General features: G+C 33.7%; 1 protein-coding gene and 1 pseudogene across 1 annotated transcript; both read left to right on the forward strand.

Moving 5' to 3' along the window:
- Nucleotides 1-493: 493 nt before the first annotated feature.
- LOC132915181 (putative fatty acyl-CoA reductase CG5065) lies at nucleotides 494-3,634 on the forward strand. The gene is made up of 8 exons (XM_060974908.1): nucleotides 494-649; nucleotides 1,167-1,448; nucleotides 1,538-1,851; nucleotides 1,951-2,198; nucleotides 2,426-2,609; nucleotides 2,884-3,069; nucleotides 3,163-3,417; nucleotides 3,489-3,634. Exons 2-8 carry the CDS (start codon nucleotides 1,206-1,208, stop codon nucleotides 3,565-3,567), a joined length of 1,509 nt encoding a protein of 502 aa, XP_060830891.1. The 5' UTR covers nucleotides 494-649; nucleotides 1,167-1,205; the 3' UTR covers nucleotides 3,568-3,634.
- Nucleotides 3,635-8,894: 5,260 nt separating this feature from the next.
- LOC132915366 (phospholipase B1, membrane-associated-like) lies at nucleotides 8,895-13,235 on the forward strand (annotated as a pseudogene).
- Nucleotides 13,236-13,952: the final 717 nt, after the last annotated feature.

A 13,952-nucleotide genomic window follows, 5' to 3' on the forward strand; every position in this document is an offset into this window, starting at 1 on the left:
AAATCTTCTTTAAATGATTATACTGTATTATATTACGATAGAGACATCGCATCCTATGAATGGTATCTGTTCGAATATATATTACGCATATATATTTAGCATTAGCTAGATAATTATTAATATTTTCACCATAGAAATAGGTATTAAATCCTTTTCTTTTTTTTTTGAAAATTATTTTGTAGACTTGTAAGAATATTTATGTATTTTTCATTTCCTTCGAATTTCTTACTAAACGAAGTTGTACCATAATTTTACTTTTTGTTAAAGCATTCCATGAATACATTTCACATTGACTGTGTGTTATTTAATCCCAGCAGAATAGGTAGTTCGTAGTATGAAATGGAATTTGCAATTCAAATACTTTCGCCGTCATCTTAACTGATAAAATATTGTATACAATAAAAATGTCATTAAAATTCAAATGTTTAAATCTATGTTTTGCTTGGTTCTGGAGATAAAAACGTTAACCGAACTATTCATGTATGACGCTATACAGTTTCAGTAGTAGGGTGGTGTTATTAAAAGTACGAGTATCCAAAGGAGTATTACATCGTGATCATTACTGTGAGAGACGTGTCGGGATCTACTATCGTGAAGACGTATTATTGTTCGATCTTTGATAAGGAATACGTAGTGGAAATAGCAACAGGTAACAGATGATTCCTTGATATTCTGTATTCAATTGTATCTTCTATTAACTGTGCTCATCATTACCAATATCATATATATCAAAATTATTATCAGATAATTTACTGTGGTTATTCAATAATTTACAACCAGTCAGTAGAGGTAATCGGAACTTTCGCCTTCATGTGATAGTTGCGTGAAACTCCGGCTATGTTTTAGCAACAGTTGAGTTTAAGAACGGTTTTTCATAAGTTTTTCATAAGTTGACCGGGACAGAAATCATTGGAATGTTTACTGTCGAGTGCCGCTACAACTATTTCTTTTTATGGAGAGCTATACAATTACTCTATACCTCTATTAGGTAAAAACGTTTATCCCGTGACCGCGGCTACGTTTAGCAACTAGTTGTCACTTCGAGCCCAAGCTCATTATCACAAATCTCGGACAATTATAATCGGGTTAAATTATGAAAAGTAAAGTATTGGAGATTTTCCCAAGAATTCCAAAGGGACTTTCCAACTTACTATTTGATAATTCAGTGGCAAATATAGGGACTGTAAGTGTGAAGATCCTGAAACATGGATACAATCGATAAAAAAAGCAATGAAAGTGCGAATAAAGGATTGAATAAGACGAATACTCTCGAAGAATTCTATGCCGGTAGTGGGATTCTTGTGACTGGAGTAACCGGTTTCCTTGGAAAAGGCCTCTTAGAAAAACTAATCCGCGAGTTTCCTCGCATCGCTGCCATCTTTATACTAATTCGATCAAAAACGGACGAAACGATAGAACAACGATTTAAGAAGCTCATAGATGATCCCGTTCGTAAATATATTCTTATTTCTTTCAATGTTAAATCCTGTCAGGGGCCAAATTGATTAACTCTCACTTCTGGAATTTTCGTTTTCAGATTTATGGCATTAAAGCAAAGAACCCCTCACTTTTCAGCAGAGTTTATCCCGTGAAAGGTGACGTGAGTTTGCCGGATTTAGGTCTTTCGCAACAAGATAGAAGTCTGTTGTTAGAGAAAGTAAACATAGTGTTTCACGCTGCGGCCACTGTGAGATTCAACGAGCCGTTACACGTGGCTGTTAATGTCAATACGAAAGGTACTGCGCGTGTCATCGAACTTTGGAACGAACTAAAGAATCCAATTAGCTTCGTCCACGTTAGCACAGCTTACAGTAATGCGCATCTACATGAGATCGAGGAAAAAGTTTATACGTAAGGATTAGTTATATGAGGACGCTGTTTCGTGGTTTAGAAATATTACATTTATAATTATATCGTGAAGAATATGTTCACTTATTATTGACTTTGCAGCACGAGCTTGAAACCTTCAGAAATGATCGATGTGTGTAACAAATTCAACAAAACGTCGATCAATCAAATAGAAAAAGAGATTTTAAAAACTTATCCAAACACATACACATTCAGTAAGAATTTAGCAGAGCAGATTGTAGCAAACAATTGCAAAGATCTGCCAGTTGCGATAGTGCGGCCAAGCATAATTGGTGCCTCTTTGGAAGATCCATGTCCTGGTTGGATACAGAATATTTCTGGATTTACAAGTATTTTAATAGATATTATTCAATAATAATTCAATACTATTTACATTTCACAAAAGTGAAGTTAGTCGCTTAGATTGTGATAGGCTAAATGTGAGGCTTTCTGCTAGATCGTCATTATTATAGTTCAAGTTTGTTGTTGTTCAAAATTACGAGAATTGTTTCGAATCTATTTAGTGCTACATTTCTGCTAATCGAAAATAGTTTCTAAACCAATTTAATGTTACCAGGTATTCTTCTGCTAATCAGTAGAGGATGTGCAACAGCAATACGGGGTAGGAAAGATGCAAGAGTGGATTTAGTGCCCGTCGATTTCGTAATCGATACGATAATATGTACTGCATGGCATGTCACGCTACATCCTGAGCACGAAGTTAAAGTTTACAACTGCACGAGTAACGCTAATCCTTTTAGGTAAAATTTACTATGAATCTTTTTCAACTTGTGTACTTTGATTGTTACAGTATTCCAAGAAACTCAATTTATTTAAGTAATGTGACCAATTCGCAAATAAAATAAATAAAAAAAGTTCGCTTTTGCTTTCAATACTTCAATTTAGAAAAGTAGTGATATAACATAATATTTTATCTAAATTCCATAATATTTCCCGAGATACCCGGATGAGAGTAAACTGTGCTTTAAGTATAATTGCAATGATTGCAATAATGTAAACGTTCCAATTGACAAGGTGGGGTCACTTGCAACAGCTGGTGTTGAAGTATAGCAGAGAAATGCCAATGAACGATACACTATGGTACCCGGGTTGTCCAATGATAGCTAATAAATATATTTTCAACGTTCTGAGTGTAATTCCGTATGTTTTACCTGCGTTCGTCATAGATACATTTTTAAGACTGCGAGGTAGTAAACCAATGTGAGTATTCTATCGATCCTCGAACAACGAGGACAATCTTTCTCGAACAATCTTTGTGTTCATCTACAATAATAATTAAAAATGATATTTCAGAATGATAAAACTTCTAAAAAAGAGCAACAAGCTGTTCACAGCGTTGTCATATTTTACTACAAATGAATGGACCTTTCAAAGGGATAACTGTTCCGACTTGGCGAGGAAGGTGAAAATGTTACACGACAGCGATATGGTCAAACTAGATTTGGAGGATATGGACTGGAAGAAGTATGTCGCAATTTACCTGATGGGAATTAGGAAATTTATTCTAAAACAAGAGTTTCAATCAGCAGCCCAAGAACGATTATCAAGGTGCGTATAGAAGTAACTTCGTATAAAAAAATAGGAACTAATATTAATACATATATTTTTTATTATTTTAGGTTGTACTGGATACATCAGATCACCAAAATATCCGGTATAGTAATTTTATTATGGATAATATTATGTTTTGTATACTGACTATTTGAACGTTAGTTTTTTATCTTTGAACCAAAGACAATATAAATACAATTTTATGAAGAAGGGATTCATCATCTTTTCATTTTGTCTTTTCATTCGTCTCCTTTCTAAATAAATCCATTTATGACATTTTTTATTTTTTCTATAATAGTTTAAAAAGAATGCAGGTATTTATACACACATGATTTCAGAGTTGTAAGCAATTTATCTGCTCACTGAATATGAACATTTTTCCATTATAAGGGCAACATTATAATGACAAAATTCTCTATTATCCTCCACCAAACAAAAGTTACGAGATAATTATTCGTTAACAATAAGCAATAAACAATGATGGTAGAAAATAAATATATTGTAAAATAAGATAGTTAAAAAATAAAACTTTTCTATGAATCCTTCATTTGCTCTAAATGCTCACTTTGATTCTCAAGTTGTTTGCTCATAAACCTTGTAGTTTTTTGACCAAGTCGGCTTTAAAATATATGACACTGTCGATGAAATAGAGACTCGACATTCAGAGATGGATAAAATATAAATTCGTAATGCGTACGCGGTTTTTCTGTGGATATTGCTATTTTTGTTACGATTTATCTGGCACCAGTCCGGCCACCGTAGTACGTGTGTAATTTTCCTACGATGTGTAAACTTGCAAAAAAATTGTTTATATGTACATTTGCTTATTAATTATTTATGAAGGCGAAGGTTCAGAGGAAATATTAATCCTCTTTATTCGAAAACACCTTGGAGCAATTTACGATATGACGATACGGATTTTAATGAGTATGTAGATTTTATGTTCAATCTATGATTTTTCTTAGAAAACGTCTCGCAGGATGATTTCCGTCTGCGAATCCCATAATTTTCTTCTTTACAACTTGTAAGCTACTAACCATGCATCGCTCATTTGGAATCGTTCTGTACTATGTTGCTCAAGCTGACATATTTTCGTTCATGTAAGGAGATCAAGCCAAGCACAGAGATATTTCGAACGACTTTTCTCAACGAGGAAACAAGTCTCAAAAGAACCATGGCTCACAAATTAATCCTTCTTTGAGACAAAAATGTTTGTTTCAATAATTCTTAAATTGGCTTTATTCACAATGTTTTTTTCAGCAACTAAGTGAAAAACTTGGCGATCCAGAACTTACTATTACGGTATTTTAGTCCATATCAAAAATTAAATCGGCCACGTGGTCCTAAAGAATAACGGATTAATTATCGCCTTTACTCATGCATACTCGCTAAAGTGTTTATATAAAATATTTTAAATCGATCATCGGCGAATACCAGACAAAACTTATAATTTTAAAAAATTTGTCGAGTTCAAACACTCCAAATAGCTGTGGCCAAATATATCAACTAAAATTTTGCCATCGAATGCTACTCGAGTTGCAACTACGCTTTTGTACCATGTAATCAATGCAATAACATCCTCAATCAATAAATATCAGGATTAGGGTTCGCGAAAGACTGCATGCGATAATTTGAAGGATTCCATTTTTAATCAAGAATGGAATTATGTGCCTGTATCGATAACAAGTGCATTATGTTTGCGATTTTTACGTTCATGATGTTACGTCCATAGCAAATTGTGTTAAAGTTAATGCACAGGCGCAAACTCAATCTATTGCATATATGATTGCTTACGGCCCACCTCATAGTTGACTAGTTCGCCAAGTTTTTAGTTAAACATTTGTATTATGGCGGGCAGAATGCAGACCCGCGCCACATGGACCACCTCGTTCTTCATGTTCCACAACATTGGACTTCACACGTAATAAGATTAAAAATGCGATATATAAAAATATGCATATATAACGGTATGGTTTGTAGTAATCAGATTAGTAAAAGTATAAATGTATAAAATCGTCGTAATCCTTGCTAGTTCTAATAAATATTGTGGAACGATAGCATCGGCGGCCACTACTAATATCAAATCATCAATGAAAGTGCTTGTTCCGTTGATGGTTGGCGAGGTTAATTTCGGTCTGTGGAGGACGATTAAACGTATTGGTGTATATATTGACGAGACGAGCTAATGCTTTGTATAGTCAAATGTATTTAAAATTCTTTGTGATACGAAATTTGTCGTCGTTCGCTCAGTGTTGCTCGATATGTGCATACAAGGTAAGGTGTACATTCGCTCGATATTAATCGCTATAAGATTGCTCGATACTAACTAACTGATTGATTGATCATAAGAATGCATGATACTAACGGACTGATAACTGACTAACTAATTGTCTTAATGATCGTGTTCATTTATTTATACTGGTCGCGGGAGTACCAGAAAGTTTAAGTTCAACTTCGGTTGACGGTTATACGTAGCGGCTACATTGTTCTGTTCGGAGTTTGTTTATTATTACATTTCGTTTACCATAGCGGTGTTAATACTCCGAGACAAAACAACAACACAAGTCACTCTCGATTCGAATCGTCCTATGACTCAAGTGCCGCTACAAATGTAAGTGTAGAAACAATCAACGATAAAAAGTCAACTGCTCTCGATCCTTCATGCTTTAAGATGATTCAAAGCTATTTCTTCTTTGGTGTTGGAGATAAAAATGTTAATCGGATTATTAATGCGTGACATTATCCAGCTTCACTAAGAAGGTGGTGTTACTAAAAGTATGAGTATCTAGAGATGTTCCACACCGAAAATCATTACAGCCCTGTGACAGACGTGTCGGTATCTACTATCGCAAAGTCGCATTGTTGTTCGATGTTTGGTAAGGAACACAGAGTGGGAATAGCAACAAGCAACACGCGATCGTAGATTCCTTGCCATTGTATATTCAATTGAGTATTCTATTGATTGTCAATTATCATTATCAATACAATATATATCAAAAATATCATCGGACCATTAATTACTACAGTAGTTTAAACGAAGTTACTGAATTCTCCAACATTTATTTTGTTATCGCCTTCTTTACAAATTTATCGTTGATTATATCTGCACACAGCTTGTTACATTTCTAATCACGCAACGAATCTCATTCGCGATAGCAGGCTTATTTTTAGTAGATGATAATCCTTCTTCTGTTATTACGATAGGCAATCTTATTCTATTTCGATTATTTCTATAGCATCGCTATACTTGTCATTTTGTTTTGGTTGTTTAAGGGCGGTGATTGATTAGTTACTTATGACGCATAACTTCGGCTAGCAAAGAAGTTCATGTTTCTATGGTTAGTGTTTGGTACGTTTTGTACATTTGGTGTTGGCTCTGGTTCTGCAATTTCTTGTTGGAAGGGATAGTTGCCGTATGTTCTGCTTCGAAGCGATGGAAACAGTTTTCGTTGTAGTTGTTTTCTGGCTTTCTTCGTAACCATTATAGCTTACTTTCCATTATAGTTATAGCATTTTACTTCGTTTATCTTTCCTGTGTATGGGCAGTTTTTTATTAGGTGGTTTTCTCCATATTTGATACACGCCGGGTTTCTGTTGCAATAGTTCTTTGTGTGTCCGTATTGTTGATGCCGTATGCATTGCGATGATGTCAACGATGGTATGCCCTACTTATAACGAGGTTGCTCAATTGTTACTATTGTGTTTGGGATTTTTGTAATGTCAAGGATTTCTTCGCCATTAGCTTTGGGTTCAAATTATATTGGAAACACTGGCAATGGCTGTTTTTTTTGCTTGGTGTGTGATGTTTGCTAATTCCTCACATATATTTTTTGTGTTTGCCCTTAGGTGTAGTCTTCTAATTACTATTTTGTAGGTCTTTTCTGTTTTGAGCTGGTATTTGTAATACCCAGCGTTTTCCTCCTTTAATGCTTGCGTCACTTTTCTGAAGATTTCTGGAGTTTTTGTTTGTACCTTTACTTGTTCTAGTTTTAATTGCTTTATACTGAAGTTTTCTTTTCTATCAGAGTTGTTCAGTAATTCGATTAGTGGATCTATTGTTTAGGCATCACATAAATCGGTGATGATTTAACGATATGAGTTGTGACCTTTTCTTTTGGGTCCGCATTTATTTCTTCTATAAGTAAACCCAATGAATTTCGGAAGGGAATGTCTTGTAGCCATTGTTGCTTTTCTGTATCTGAAATTTTCATGGCGCTTATGCCTGATATTATTTTACGCTTTTTGTGCGCTGTTGCTATTTTCCAGTGTTCATCTTGATATGATAGTTTGTCAATGTAGTTGTTTACTTTTTGGTTTTGCAACGTTTCCATTACTCTCGTAGATGAGCTTTCTTGTTCTTCGTTTATTGGTTGTTTTTTACTTAACGTATTTGTAGCATTATTTATGTAATACATTTCACTTTTGTTCGTTATTTTGATTGGTGGTATTTGCTGTTGCATTTTGGAGCTTTACCATTTGGCAATGTTTGTTGTCTTTTTGTTCACTTAAATTCACTGCTTGTCGCACTTTCACCGAAGCACAGTTTCTCACATCTGTCTAGCTTGGCTGCTCTGGCGGAAGTGTCTGTCATACGAGCAGTTGCATACGATGGGTTTTGATATATTTTACGCAGTATTTGATCATGATTTTGGCATGACACGTGCAACGTTATATTACAGATGATGTGTTATTATAAAATGTTCTAAGAAAGATACTTTGTAAACACAAAAAATGAAGAAGCATGGAATAAAAATAAATTTCAAGATGAAATTTCAAGGGAAAGCCCGTTTCCTTCCAACGTAACAGGTAATTAATCAAATTTATGTTTATTGTTATCAATTACTTTATGATATTACTCGTAAATATTATATCGTCGTATTTGTTCTTTAAAATCATTATTCAATTTAAATCGTAGATTTCTTTTATTACCAATAATTTTTGCAATTCATCCCAAGAACAATCGGTAAAATTCATAATTTGTAGTTACGACAAGAATTCCAATGCGCTTTCCAGTTCATTCATATTTTTGTTCTATTAATATCACTTTTGAACATAGATATGTAATTTACAAGCTTCCCACCCAACTGTAGTTTAAGAATACTAAAATTGATGCTTATCTTTTGAAGTTCATATGTATTCTAATGTCTTTACTTTAATTTGTGTAGCCGACAAGTCTTCGAAAGTTCCCGAGTCGGTTCATCATTCAAACCCAGGAGACATAGATGTCATTGCCGCAATGGGTGATTCTTTGACAATTGGCGTTGGAGCTACTTCGATTTATACGTTCGAAGTGAATATTGAAAATAGAGATATAGTTGGCAGTGTTGGCGGTCGAGGAACTTAGCGACAGTACCTGACTCTCCCTAATATTCTTAAAGTTTGTTCATTTCTTACATCTGCATTATTTAATCATGTGATTTGGGGTATCGCTATAAATACGAATACTGAAATCTTTTATAGTCGGATTTCCCTATATGCAAGAATTCAATTCTAAATTAGCAGGTTATTCACTTGGGACGATATAAATACTGATCTAGCTGCGCAGTTAGACGTCGCCGAATGTGGAACTATGTCTAAAGATATAACACTCATGGCGATATATCTGATCAATAAAATAAAAGATGACCCGAGGATAGATATCAATAAACATTGAAAGGTTCGTATGTTTGTAGATAAAGTAATTATATACAATACGTAGTTATTATATGGGAAATGGTGTTTTAATATGCATATGATCATTGAAATTAACAGCCGATTAATAGAATATAAATTTACATAAAATCTAAATTATTAGCAACATTATTGCTTGCGTTACTATATATAGTCTACTATTATTTGCAATGCTACGTTTACCATTTATATTTAAATATTAAAATAAAAATTCTCCAAGGCCTTTATATATTCATTACTAAGAAAGAAAGGTTATAATGAAATTATTGGCATTGTAATTAGAACTATTTTCAAGAATTAATTACATTACCCTTTATTTACTAGACATACAGTTGCAATATCATTGAAAATTATAATTACAATTTAAAAGGATTAGATGCAAGTATGAAATTGGGCAATTTCTTTCTTTTTTTAATGAAATTTATAATTTCATTTATTGTTTAACCGTTTACGCAGTAGTATCTACATTTTTATGTTTTTCAGTTGATTTCGTTGATGATTGGAAGTAATGATTTTTGTATTAATACGTGTGTAACATCTCCATGGTCTATGTTAAATGATCACAAAATAGATTTAATTAATAGTCCTGGAATATTAAGAGACAATTTACCAAGAACTTTCGTTGCTCTTATACCACCACCTCGCTTAAAGAATCTCGTTGCTGCATACCAAGGAAGAGAGTCATTGCCGTGCTATTTGTCATCCATGATTCATGTATGTTTGCTTTACAATTTAGGGATTAAAGACAGGAATATTATAAAATAATTGAGAGGTTCGTAAGCTTAACGTATTTGTAGCATTATTTATGTAATACATTTCACTTTTGTTCGTTATTTTGATTGGTGGTATTTGCTGTTGCATTTTGGAGCTTTACCATTTGGCAATGTTTGTTGTCTTTTTGTTCACTTAAATTCACTGCTTGTTTAATTTTCCGAATTTAAGAAACTTTTTAAATATTTTGTTCTTGAGGATTAAACACTTACAAGAATTTTGTTATGTCATACCTTATATTTAATCTTAGTAATTATACATAGACGGAGCTACAAATCTCATTTTAATGAAATTTAAGCATGTTGTGAAACTCAACTTTTTTCCTATAGGGGGTAAACTCATTTAGTTTCCGAAATATTTAGAGAAATCTGCTGCTACTACTATGTTGAATCTGACTTATAAGGCAACGTATGCGTCAGCATGGTGTGACCACTGATTTACTGTTGTTGTGTACCTATAAATATATCGCTGCGACCTGCAAATAATCTCTATAACGGGCAAACTGTTTAATGCTTACCTTTTTTTTTTTTTTTTTTACTAACCCGAAACTACCGCGAAAACATAAAAAAATCTTTTGAACGCACAAGTCTTACATGTATTGGCGGTTGTCAAAAACTATACAAAGCCGAACCCTATTCTAGAAAATTAGTAATATTGAGCAATCCAGTCGTCGCACCGTGAGGAGGCTGACTACCATCAGACTTTAACGACGGCCTAATTGAAAAAGCTAATCTACATTCAATACGGATTACACTGAACGCGCATTTAGCTTTGCAACCTTTATCAGGTGATTCATGTACACACTTTTGACCTAAATACGAATTTGCCAACCATTTTTTAGCTAGAATGCACAGCTTTTGAAAAATTCAATTTTGAGAAAAAACGCAAGAAAAATTCAAATTCGCTACTTCGCAAATTTTTGTTTTTTTACGCTAGCAGCTATCGAATTGCGTTTTGAACAAAAAATATTATGAGCCTCCCTGAATAAAATGATATGTACTATTATAAACATTTAAATATGTGTAGATAATGATTAAAGAGAAATGAACGCTTAGAACGTGTCCGTTTTTTGCTTAGATTTTCCAACTTATTTAAAAAATTAAAGGTCTACAAGAAAGTATAACACCAGCAAGCGATAGAACAGACATTTTTGCTAAGGAAAGCATCAATAAAGCTTGAAAATCATGTTCTGTTTTCAATGTAAATGGGAAAAAGTTTGACAAAATACGCGGCGACGGCAATGGTACTCAAATGTTGGCGATTGTCTCACCTGTCGCTCAGTATAATGGAACCACAAAATGCGTGAGGCTATTTGCCGTCGACATTGAGTAGCATTGCCGTCGTTCCGTACTTTGTCAATCTTTTTCGCTGTTCCACGAGCTCATCAGTTATACAGATCGTTTCCTGGCAGCTATGATGTGTTTATAGAAACAGTGGATAAGCGATCGCAGCACGCTGACGCATACGTTGCTATGGACGTGCATGTATAGGTTAGATTTAATGTAGTATTACCAGCAGATTCTTGCAAATATTTCGGAAACTAAAGTCGAGTAATGGTATAATGTTTATAGTATAATGTTATTCTGAATGATGATTTATACATCATAGTTAAATTTCATCAAAATCGGAGGTACAGCCGCTTTTCTGCCTAATTACCTTAATTTTTATTTTATATTTAAGCGTATTTCATTCTTGTTATATATTGGTGAATAACATTATTGAAAAAAGTTATTAGAGATCGATATAGATTGATCACGTTTGAATTCAATTCACATTAAGATCTTATTGATGACTCGGGCTCAACTTTGGATGAAAGAACTCTGATAAATATTTAATATATTTATAAACGTATATCGTGAATATATGTCGATGTTATCGACACCGATCTACGATTTTCAATCTGTTATCGATTAATATCAAAGGCACAGTTATCAGTTATCGATATTGATTCTTTTCTAACCGATACCAACAAATACTGTACTTGAAACACCACAAACGTATCAATATTCGTCTGATACCGCAGGTAAGTTTCGATACAGATTCTTAAAGCTAAAATAAGATAAAAATTGAGAACAAAAGAATTGCGCTTTGTTTTCTACAGCTTACCTTGTACAAGTCGTAGAGAAGAAGATTCGGTATCGAAAACGTAAACCATCCTTGTAAGAAAATCATTAAATCATTAAAAATGTTAGATATTGAGTCTGCTTCCTCATTAAAATCCATAATAGCAACTCGAAAGTCGTTCCATTAAATTTTCGAGTAGAGGTGATCAATGTTTCTTCCAATCCTTTGCCACCATAAGTATTTAATACATAATAACGCATATAAACAATGTGTATACAAATTTGATACATGCACCGCGATCGTTCCGTACTCGCGATGCTAAATGTTGTCGTCTCGACCGCTAACATCGCAACATAACTCCGCAATTCCGACATTTCGAGAGGAAATCGTGCGGAACGGTTCGATGGTGGGGTAAGTGAGACACGCGAAGGACGCGCCTACTGAAATCTCGCGACCCGTGCGAGATTGCAGATCGAGTTTACCCGTGGCAATAAACACGACAAGGTCCCCTCACTGATCAACCAGAAACTTGGTGTTACGCAGGAACTCTAACATTTTGTTTCTCTTATCACGAAGATCTGACCGACTCTTACTTGAACGACACGTGAACGCAGAAATTATCGAGACGCAAAGAGGCTATTGACCAATTCCAGTTTGTTTCATTTTTTTAGATGGCAAGAGATTGACGAAGAAGTCGCTAATTATCCAGAATTTCATAGAAATGACTTCACCGTAAAAATTTTATCGACTTTGAAAGATGCCAAAGTACCTCTTGCCGAGGATGGATTCATCGATCTCTCCTATCTTAATGCTGATTGCTTTCATTGGAGTCAAAAACTACATGCACTATGTGAGTATAACAAATGAAACTATACAATTATTTAATGAGTGTTACATTGATAATCAGAAATGTTTTGTGTTTCCTAAGATGCGAATTATCTGTGGAACAATTTGTTGCAACCAGTTGGTAACAAGAGTAGTACTTTGATTTCGTTATTTAAAAAATTTCTGTGTCCTACTTCGGAAAGACCGTTCTTGATTACGTATAAAAATTCACAGAACAACGAAACTTAAGGACGGTTAGAGAAATTACAAACAATTTCTGTAAGTGTAAGATGTATTATAATCTTCGTACTTGCCTATTTAAAAACGACGAAAATTATAATCAGCAAATGTTCTAAAATAAGATCCAATGTTGGATCCTTAGTAATATTTCATTTTTACTGTGGTATTTCAGTCATTATCATATTGTTCTTGTAATTTAAGTTCTTTGGCATTAAAAGTAATAAAGAAAATTGGTAATACTTTGACCAATGAAACTTTTTCCCAGTCCTCGTCGGACTTTCAAAATGACATAAAATTCAGCTTTTTCGAAGATGTTTCGCTTTTCCTATTTTTTCGCCTTAGTTAGTTAGTTGCTTATTTCTCCTTTTGCTTTTGTTTAAAGTATATACATATATAGCATATCATTGGTATGTTCTGAACGTGAGTCGTGCATGAATCCAGAAATGAAAGAAAGGATATCTCCAGTAAAGAATCTACTTTTCATATTCGCATAATCGTCATTTCCACCACAGGGGTCCAATAGAGTAACTATTCTTTTTTATTATTATTTATTTTGTACTTTACAATTTGTCCAGTTGGACATACGGTAAATTTTTCTAACTCATGTAACATGACCGAATGTCAGACATTATCGAGATAACGTATGTTTTCTTTTAAATTTCTTCTAAATTAAGCTTTTACCAGCGTATTTGCAAAATCTTTTTGATTAAAATGGGACCAAACACGGTGTAATTTGAATTACATTTACTTACCAATGTGCATTTAATAACATTTATCATAATCAAATATGCTACGAATTGTATCGTGCTTTTTGCCATTTTAATTGGAAACATCTAACAAACAGGTGACGAATGTTCTATTCATTACAAATTAAAAGTAAGAAAATTTGATTTTTCAGCTGAAGAAGGTCTCAGTTTATTGCGAAGTTTCATATTTTATATTTTGTCAAACACTTGCCAACT

The sequence above is a fragment of the Bombus pascuorum genome, chromosome 16, assembly GCF_905332965.1.
Source record: "Bombus pascuorum chromosome 16, iyBomPasc1.1, whole genome shotgun sequence".
Classification (NCBI taxonomy): Eukaryota; Metazoa; Arthropoda; class Insecta; order Hymenoptera; family Apidae; genus Bombus; species Bombus pascuorum.